This window comes from Mus caroli, chromosome 9, assembly GCF_900094665.2.
Source record: "Mus caroli chromosome 9, CAROLI_EIJ_v1.1, whole genome shotgun sequence".
In the NCBI taxonomy this organism is placed as follows: Eukaryota; Metazoa; Chordata; class Mammalia; order Rodentia; family Muridae; genus Mus; species Mus caroli.
Window position 1 is genome coordinate 72,538,911 of NC_034578.1, and position 10,714 is coordinate 72,549,624.

The 10,714-nt window shown below is 42.0% G+C and overlaps 1 protein-coding gene across 1 annotated transcript in view; it reads right to left on the bottom strand.

Annotated features, from left to right (window-relative positions):
• Tmod3 (tropomodulin 3) overlaps positions 1 to 10,714 on the bottom strand; it is a 58,223-nt gene that overhangs the window by 12,143 nt on the left and 35,366 nt on the right. Inside the window, exons 4-6 of the mRNA XM_021173025.2 lie at positions 5,780 to 5,902; positions 4,485 to 4,574; positions 409 to 539 (exon numbers count right to left, since the gene is read on the bottom strand). Coding sequence (XP_021028684.1) covers positions 409 to 539; positions 4,485 to 4,574; positions 5,780 to 5,902 — 344 coding nt within the window. The remainder of the gene's footprint in view (positions 1 to 408; positions 540 to 4,484; positions 4,575 to 5,779; positions 5,903 to 10,714) is intronic.

Below are 10,714 nucleotides of genomic sequence, written 5' to 3' on the forward strand. Positions count from 1 at the left end.
GGACCTTTGGAAGAGCAGTTAGTGCTGAGCCATCTCTCCAGCCCTAAATACTTTCTGTAACACTGATTTTTTTTTTTTTTTTTTTTTTGAGACAAGGTTTTTCTGTGCAGCCCTGGCTGTCCTGGAACTCACTCTGTAAATCAGGCTAGCCTTGAACTCATAAATACGCCTGCCTCTACCTTCCAAATGCTGGGATTAAACGCATGCACCACCACTGCCTGGCAACACTGAATTTCTAAACTTTGAGGGAATCTATGTTCATATACTGTTAGTATACTTCACCTTAAAGAAAGGAGATAAGACTACATACCAGAACTGTCATGTTATTACCTTGGGTTCTACTGACTCATAGCAAACATCATGTGCTGACATTGATACATATGTTTACTGCATGCTTAACATACTTACTTTTATATTATTCAAATTAACTTCAACAAGACGGGCATCATTTTCCCTAATTCTCTTTAAACTCTCTTCAACGTTGGTTGGATTTGGTGGCTCATCAAACACTGGAAGAATCTTTTCCCCTTTAACCACATCTGCAGGAGCAAATGGAAAGAGAAGGGCTGACTGAGAGGCTGAGACTGAGGGGAGATACACAGCGACTAGGTCACCTGTCCCCACTCTGCATAACTGCTAAAAGACCCTGTAAGTGTTGTAGTTATTTATGTCACCAAATGGGTGTTACTGAGGAGGTCTGCTTCCCTTTAGATGTAATGCGTTGGCTTTCTTCCAGCTCGTGGACTGTGGCAGATGGAGAAGCACTTCACGGAATGGAAATGAGGGAGTTCTCAGTTTTACAAAAACACTGGAGTATTTAAAGGCCCAGCATCTAATAATGGCATTGGGTTATGTTTTTAAAACGATCTTAATTTGTGAGACATATATATGTGTATGGAGACAAACTAACAAAAATTAGGCTTGACTTAAAACAGTATCTGTTCGATGGGATGCTACAATTACATGAAAGGCTCACAGGGAACAGTAAGTGGATGGTGCTGAGTCAGCTCATCTCTTTTCTTTCCCTGCCTCTCATTCTAAAGCCGAGCCTTGCCATATAAGCAAGGCTGCCGAGAGCTTGCCGCCCTCTCTGCTTTAGACTCTCGAGGACTGAGATTAGAAGTGTGCAGCACACAGCACACACACAGTTCCTCTATCATCAGTCCTGACTGTCTCCAGGACTGAGGGACCACACTTGATACACTATATAACAAGCATTTGCCAACTCCCACGATATTAACCAAAGCAACACCCCCACGTTCACATCGGGCCTAGCCATTAGACCTAATAGTTCACAGAGTCACCGGAGACAGAAAAACATACATCCTGGTTGCAGTAAACCACATGCAGTAGGTAGAAGTTTCATTTGGCAAATAACCTAGTTCACTGGAGAAATAAACGCCATGGCAGGGGAGGATGCTGAGGAGAGGAACTGTGAACAATACAGTCCCAGTATTCTGGGATTTTGGGGCTGATGAGATGGTTCAGCAGGTAAAGGTGTTTAATGCCAAACCTACACCTGAATTTACTTTCTGGGTCCCATAAGGAGAGAGCTAACATCCACAAGTTATCTCAGATCTACACATGTACAACATGGAAAAAGGTTTTTTAAAGAAAGGAAAAAGAAGGAAAACCAAACAAATGTAATGTGTAACCTTACTTGGATTCTGATTTGAAATAAGGATGACTTATTTTTGAAAAATTTATACACAGATTGAATTTCAGATGATATGAAGTGAATATTGTTTTTGTGCTTAATAATGGCATTGAGTTATGTTTTTAAAGTCTTGAATTTGTGATATATATATGTAGTATATATGTGTTTGTGTGTTTTATGCTTACGCATAAAGTAACAAAAATAAGAAGGTTTGACTTTTAAAAATTTCAGGGGGAAATAAAAGGCTGGTGAGATGGCTCAGCAGGGAGGTGTTTACTGCCAGTCTGGTGACCTTTTGATTCTTGGGATCCACATGAGAGAGAGAATAGACTCATACAGGATGACCACTGGCCCCTAAATGCAAGGAAGGAAGGAAGGAAGGAGGGAGAGAGGGAACGAAGGGAGGGAGGTAGGTAGGTAAGGAAGTTCAGAAAAAGATGAAGCCTCTGGGAGGGAGGCTGAAGAGGTAGTAATGCTAATGAAATAGCTGAAGTCAGGTAATGAATACCTGATGCTTTCTTCTTTCTCACAAATGAATATTTCTGAAGATAAAAAGTTAAAAACCAAGGGAAAGAGCCAAACTACAGACACTATAAAAGGGATAAGTATACAAATGTTTGAATGAAATAAGTCTGCAAAACCCTCACTGCTCCCTCAGAGGACAGTAACAAGCACGATCCCTCTTTCACAGGGCTGCTGTGAATGTTACGTGAGCCTGACCCACACGTGACCGAGTGCACAGAGGGAGTCCATAGTAAGAAGCTAGAAAGAGAAAAGAAAGAAAAGAAACCAGCCCTAGGAATAGAGCTACTATTAAAACATTAAGCTGCATGCTAGAGAGATGGCTCAGAGGTAAGAGCACTAGCTGCTCTTGTGGAGGACCTGGGCTTGATTCCCAGCACCCTCGAAGTAGCTCACAACCACTTCCAGTCCTGGGGAAACCAACACCCACTTCTGGCCACCATGGGTGCACTGACATCATATAGACAAAACAGCCATAAAAAACCCAAAAATGTAAACAGTATTAATTAAAATTCTTAAAAGTTAAACTGCAATAAACACATAAATGTCACTAAAAAGACAATTTATGCATAATATGTATACATTTGCATATAAATGGCCAGAATTATAGAACAAGATATATACCAACTTGTTAACAGCTGAGGGGGTGGTAGGCTACCTAATGCTTTTGAATATAGACATTTACTTCTTTTTTAAAAAATTATTTATGAATTCTCGTGTGTGTCTACTTGAATATATGTATATCGCATGTACTCAGGAGCCTATTGGGGCCAGAAAAGGGCACCGGATCCCTTGACACTTAAGTTACAGGTGGTTGTGAACCACCACGTAGGTGCTGGGAACCAAACCCTGACTCTCAAACAAAAGCAGCAAACGCTTAACTGCTGAGCCATCTCTCCAGCTCTGAGACATTGACTCTGTAGTGTATTTATGACATACTTAAACATGTTACAATAGCAAATATTTACCTTGAGATTTTTTTTTTTTAAAAACACCCTATATTTAAAAAAAGAAACTGTCAGAATTTCCATGGATTCCTTAAAAACTAGCAACATGAAAATAAAATGTCAACAAAAACTAGGTATGGCTGGTCGGGGGCTGTTCAGTGGCGGAACGTTCATGTAGTTTGCTTAAGGTCCTTTGTTGGATCCTCACTGCAAAAACAACTTCTAAAAAAAAAAAAAACCAATGCAAATTAAAAACCCTAAGCTTGTGTGGCTTTTATACTGTTTGCCATTAGTATTGATGTGGCAAAAATGGTTCCCATTACACACTGCCAGGACTCAGGAGGCAGATCTGAGGTTCAAGACCAACTAAGGTTGTCCGGCAGTGGTGGCACACCTTTAATCCCAGCACTTGGGAGGCAGAGGCAGGCGGATTTCTGAGTTGGAGGCCAGCCTGGACTACAAAGTGAGTTCCAGGAGAGCCAGGGCTACACAGAGAAAAACCCTGTCTCAAAAAACGAACGAACAAACAAACAAACAAAGACCAGCTAAGGCTACACAGTGAGACCCTGTTTAAAAACAAAAACAAACAAAAAGACTAAATTACTAAGTATTCTAAAAACAAAAAATTATGAGTACACTATAGCTGTCTTCACACACACCAGAAGAGAATATTGGATCCCATTACAGATGGTTGTGAGCCACCATGTAGTTGCTGGGAATTGAATTCAGGATATCTGGAAGAGCAGTTGGTGCTCTTAATCGCTGAGCTATCTCTCTAGCTCTAAAATTTGGTTTTTAAAAATATTTACTTTACTTTATATGTATGTGTGTATGCCACATGTGTGGGGAACCTTGGAGGCCTGGAATGGGCACTGGGTCCCTGGAGCTGGAGTTACAGGTGACAGTAAGCTCAAAAAGGTAGAAACTGAACTTCATCTTCCAGAACAACAGGAAGCTAGCTAACTAGCTAGCTAACTAGCTTCCTTCCTTCCTTTTTTCTTTCCTTTTCTTTCTTTCTTTTTTTTTTTTGAGACAGGGTTTGTTTGTGTATTATTGTCCTGGAGTTCACTTTGTGGACCAGGCTGGCCTCAAACTCAGAGATCCACCTGCCTCTGCCCTCTGCCTACTGAGTGTCAGGATTAAAGCTGTGCCTTGCTACCACCACCTGGCTCAGGAAGCATTCTTAATTTTGAGATTATAAACATGAATCACAACACCTGACTAAATCTTGATGGCTTTCTTGATAGTAATATCAAACATGTATATATAATATTGGGATATCTGGTATAATAACTACCAAAGTTAATACATGGGAGGAAGCAAAGGATTAGAATCCACAAGGCATTTCAGTTACTCACTGGGAAAATGTTCTTGGTTGACACCATTACTACTTCCCAGCACATCACAGAACGGTGTGTCTGCAATCAGATTGTGCATCCCAAGAATAGCTGCAGAGACAGAAGAGCGTTAGATTTCCACTTCTACCTGCTCGAAACCTCTTCGTTTTGACATGGGGCCTGGCTGTGTCTCAGGCAGGCCTCTAACTCCTGGGCCAAAGCCTTCCAGGTAGCTGTGACTATAGGTGAGCACAGCGCCCAGTTTGCCAACAAAAACTAAGTATTTTAACATTCTCCAGACACTTCCCTACTCACCTGAAAATGGACACTACATCCCCAAACAGGAGGAAGGGGTGAGGTAGCGGTCAGAAATCACCGACAACCTCTCATCTATTCTCACCAATACCCTTGTTATTTCCTAGCATCTTTTAAGTTAGACTACAGGGTGAGTGAGGCAGGCTGGCCTTAAAGGAAAACCTGTTAGCGCCATCTGGTGGCTAAGAGAGGAAAGTGAAAAGATGTTCTTACTGTTCACTGTCTAGGGTTGCAGGAACATAACACTATATATACAAAGACAGAGCAGAAGGCGGGGCGTGATGGCACATGTGACTACGGTAAGGGCTGTTAAGTTCTTTCATTTAGACTAAAGCAGCACTGTCAGAAGCATTCAAATTCTTTGATCTGCTCTCTGATGAAGCTTCTAGTTACAACCCCCCAGTGCTCTGCTCCGTAAGGAGAACACCACCTTCTGGAGTTGTGACAACACGTGCTCTCTGCCGCCTTCCAAGGTTCTTCCCAGGAACCTCCACTCTACTTTCTAACATGCCATTGGGTTATTGGGTATGAGGACCTTCCTACATGTCACAATTTCTACCCAGGAAAATGGGTATTTGCATAGTAACTGGGAATAGTGGTCTGGGTAAGAAACTGGCCACGGGGATACAGAAGTCTGTAGTGTTCCTTGTCATTCGGTGGAGTTGGGGAAGTGACTACAGATCCTGATTTCTATTTACTCTCCATAAAGCAGGGCAGAATGTGACCCTGAAGGCTGTTCCTAGTGCTTAGACTGCACAGGCTCACAGCTGATGGAACAGCTTTTGTTGCTGTTAGAAAGATTAAAATACAGCAACATAGGAATATCATCAAATAAGAAATTTTATCACTATAAAATTTCACCATAGAGAGTATGTAAAAAAAAATCCAACGCTTAGATTTACTGTACAGAGCAGGCTTTTTTCTAATGCATGAAGATGGGCCCTGTATTGCTTGCCCCATGCCATACTCATCCAACCCCCACCCCCTGCCTTGGGAGATACCTGCAAGGTCACACAGTTCTGTGTCTGAAGCACTTGTCAAAGCTTCTTCTAACTCTGGATCGAGGGATAGAGTTTCTTCTGTAAAAGTCTGCACTGGCTTCTGTTTGGGGATAAAAATTTTCCCTGAAAAACAAAAGCATTTGTTACTTATCACTGCTGTCACTAAATCAGTGCCATCTTTGCCCCTCTCACACAGGTAAGGCACAAACTGAAATAGACAAGTATGTCAAAACCAACACCTAGCTGGACACTGGTGGCGCACGCCTTTAATCCCAGCACCTGGGAGGCAGAGGCAGGCGGATTTCTGAGTTTGAGGCCAGCGTGGTCTACAGAGTGAGTTTCGGGATAGCCAGGGCTACAAAGAGAAACCCTGTTTCAAAAAAACCCCAAACCCAAAAACAACAACAAAAAACCCCAACATCTACAGCAATATACTGGCTACACACGCTAGAAAGCAAGAATAACTGAAAAATCTTCCCATCTCTGAAAATAAAAATGGCTACTTTTGTTTTCAGTTCTGAGATAGAATTTCACTTTGTGGCTCAGGCTGGCCTTGAACTTTTATGTGGCCTAGACTGGCCTTGGACTCATAATCCTTTCATTTCAGCCTCCCGAGTGCACAATGCCCAGTTCTTTTGTGGAGAAATCATGAGTTATTTCACAGATTCTGAATCAATATTTAAATGAAGCTGGCTGAGTAACTATGAAAGCACCGGGTACTTAAAGCAGAAAGAATGGCAGTGAGCTCCAAACCAGCCACACACACACACACACACACACACACACACACACACACACACTTTCTCACACCCCTCCACATCTACACCCCCCACACCCACACCTACACCTGAAATCCTAGAAAATTTATAAAAATTAAAAAGGCATCCAATTTCTTACTACAAACTGTTATAGTGACTTGAGGAACAGCAGAGAGAATTCTAGATACTCAAGTTCTAATTTAATTGCAGGGAAATTTCTCTATATCCCAAGTGGTGTCCTAAAACTCATCAACTGTTCCTCTGAGGCAAGGACACTGGCTAGCTGTGAGGGAGGTAGATACAAGTAGATTAGAAGTTCAAGGTTACCCTGAGCTTATGAGAGCTTGTCTCAAAAGAAAGAAAAACCCCAAGTTATCCCGCATCTCTGTCTAAAGCTCCCCACCTCTTAAAATATTATGCTGCTATTGCTTCTCCATTAGATTGCTTGGTTATTTTTTATAATTAAAGATTTACTATTATTATTATTGATATTTTTCTTTGTTTGAGACAGGGTCTCTCTTTGTACCCCTGGCTACCCTGGAACTCACCATGTAGATTAGGCTGACCTTCAACGCACAGAGATCCTCTTACCTCTGCCTCCTGAGTGCTGAACCATTCTGAGAACATACCAGGAGCTTCCTTCCTGTCAAGGCCCTGGGATTTTGGAGAAGCTGCCTACTTTCCTGTGACCCCTGCCCCTGACACATAGCCCTGACTAAAACTCTCTAGGGAACAGGCAGCTGTTTTCCACCTCCCCTCCCACACCTGGCTCTTTGTGCCCTGGAGGATAACTTGACCCTTGCTTACCTCATCTGCTTTCTGCTCTATGGCAGGAGGATGGCCTGGGAAAAGTTGTAGCTCTGCTGCTCTTCCCCCAGTCTCTCCCAGCTGACAGGCAAGCCTTGGGGAGTTTTTCCTCTCTACTTCCCCTGTACTCAGTGCCATCCCCAGCACTAAAGACAGACTCTGTCTCTATTGCTATATTATTCACTGTATTCAATGCCATAATTGTGGCTATTTGATTAAAAATTCAGCTATATTTCAAGTGCTCAATAGAAACATCTAGTGTGATGTCTGTGTTAACCAGTACAGCAGATACTAGTTGGTTATGGTTTATTCTGTTGTTTCGGTTGTTATAGCTTAGCTGTGAAGTACCTCAAAAGTTCCTGGGCAGAAGTCCTGTCTCCCAGTTGGTAATCCAGTCACTATTAGTAACTGGATCATGAGGGCACTGGAATGTGGGGTTAGGGGTGGGGTAGGATAAGGAGACTAGTTACAAGCAAGTTACTGGAGAGGTCTGGGGAGATACACCCATTTCTGGCCCCTTCCTGGCTGCCATGTGGCAAGCACCTCTGGTCCACAACATGCTCTCACTACAGCGTTCTGCTTCATTCCAGGCTGACTGTACTGACACTTTCAGGGCAGCGAGCAAATATAAACCTGTAAAGGACTCACTGTATAGCCCTGGCTGGCTTTGATCTCGGATCCACATTCAGAGACTAAAGGTGTGTGCTACCACACCAGCCCTCAATTTTTCCTTTAAAAGGAGCAAAGTTGTTTTTCTCAGGTATTTGTTAAAATGACAGAAAAATTAACACAATGAGATTAACAGTTTTTTGTAACTTCCTATATCTGAATTCAAAGCCAGGGATTTTCTGATTTTGACACTGGGTCAATCCAGATGACTTTGTATTAATGAGGGCATGTTAACTGCATACATACCACAGATTGCCAGTTGAAATTAGTGCTTTAAGTCTTAGCTCTAGCAGTGAGGATGTATTAATGACATACATTCCACAGAGCATCTAGTGAAGACAGAGCTTGAAGTCTTAGCTACAGTAATTAGACAACAATTCCTTATTACCAACCATATAGTTGTCTGTACTTACAAGGTCTTATGCAATCCATCCCCCGTCCCCTCAGTTTTCCAAGGAAGAGTTTCTCTGTGTAGCCCTGGATGACGTGGACCTCAGATCTATAGACCTCTCGGGAGTGCTGGGATTAAAGGTGTCACCATCATCTAACTCTTAAGAAAACTCTTAGCTCTAATAATATAGTTGCAGGATACAACAATCAATATAGGAAAACAGTAGTCTACACACACACACACACACACACACTGAACTTTTAAGAGAAAGAAAGTAGGACTGGTGAGATGGCTCAGCGGGAAAGAGCACTGACTGCTCTTCTGAAGGTCCTGAGTTCAAATCCCAGCAACCACATGGTGGCTCACAAACATAATGAGATCTGATGCCCTCTTCTGGCATGTCTGAAGACAGCTACAGTGTACTTATGCATAATAATAAATAAAACTTTGGGCTGGAGCAAGCAGGAACTGAGAGAGCAGGGTCGACTAGAGTGAGTGGGGTTGACTGGAGCCTAAAATTCAATTCCCAACATCCACATGAAGGCTCACAACCATCTGTACAGCTACAGTGTACTCATATACATAAAAATAAATAAATCAATCTTTAAAAAAAAGAAGAAAAGAAAGTAGAAAAAATACCCCATTCATATTGAGCTTCTTCCCCTGCCAAAAAGACCTCTACAAAGGAAACTAAAGACACTGGAAAAGGAAGTCAATGACGATAATAGAGATCTTCCCTGCTCTTGGATTGGCAGAATTAATTGTGAAAATGACTTTAATACCAAAATTAATCCACAGATTTAACACAATACAGGTTTAATCAAAATTTAGATTCTATTTCACAGCTCTAGGGAACCCAAGAATCATATGGAATGGAATCACAAAAGTCCACAGGTAGCCAAAGCAATCCTAAAGAGCAAGAACAAAAGTGGGTGTATCGTCAAACCTCAAACCACACTACAGGAGCTACAGACTTGGAACCGAATAGAGGACTGGAATACACCGACAAAGCTGTGGGTGTCTAATCTCTGACAAAGGTGGCCAGAAGAGTAGAGGAGGATGCAGCAGAGGAGGATGCAGCAGAGGAGGACAGCCTAGTCAACAAGAAGAGCTGGCAAACCTGGGAGTCCACTTGCAGGGGAATTCAATTAGATCCATTACCTTTCATGCTATGTAAGAACCAATTAGAAATGGAATAAATACCCTAACTTAAAACCTCAAGGTGCTAAAGAAAAACTTAGGAATATGTTTCAAAACACTGGGGGTATGGTATGGAAGAGTTTTCTGAACAGAACTTCAATAGTATAGGAACCAATCTCAAATATCAATAGGTAGGGTTGCATGAAATTAAAAGCTTTCTGTACAGCATTTAAAACTGGGCTAATCTACAAATGGGCTAATGAAATAAACAAGCGATTCTCAGAAGAAAAAAATATAAATGAGTTTTTAACAACCTTAGTCATCAGGAAAAGATAAATTTAGACTATTTTGTGTGCCTCCCTCCCTTGAGATTTTCAAGGACAGAATCTATGATCTGGTCATCCCCATCAACCAGCTGAATAACAACTTGGGGAACAGCTTTTTAGTTCAAATGGCCCCATTTGAAACAGCATAATTCAAAATATGCTGGTTCAAAGATGAGCTAACTAGAAATAATGCTATGTATATGGGTGTTTTGCCTGTGCATATAGGTCTATGTACCACATATACATGCCTGGTGCTCACCGAGGCCAGAAGAGGGCATCAGATCCTCTGGAACCAGAGTTATAGATGATTGTGAGCTGCCATGTGGGTCCTCTGGAAGAGAGACTACTGAGCCATCTCTCAAGCCCTGAATGAGTTTGCCTGCCTTCCCTGCTGTTCATAGCTGGTTCTAAGTGGTGAATGCAGAGTAGACTTGGCCACAAGTGTCAAGAAATTCTGATATTTGAGGTGTATCCCAGAGACTCTGGTTTATTAGTTGGTCTGATGTGTATCTGCATCCCAACAGCCAGCAGGCAAGGTTGAGAATAAAACAAAACAAAACAAAACACAACCATGTATTAAATGCCCTGATTTTGCCATTCTATACTATGCACATATATAAAGAAGTTTGCTGCATATTGCAAATATATATAGTTCCTATTTTTGTCAATTTAAAGAGAAAAAAAGAAAAGCTGATGTAGCCTTATGTGGGAGGAAGTGGCCTAAGTTCCAGGTCACCCTCAGGTCTAACGTGAACTAAGTCTGAGGCCAGCCTGGGCTTAAAAAATGAAGCTAGAGCCGGGCGTGGTGGCGCACGCCTTTAATCCCAGCACTTGGGAGGCAGAG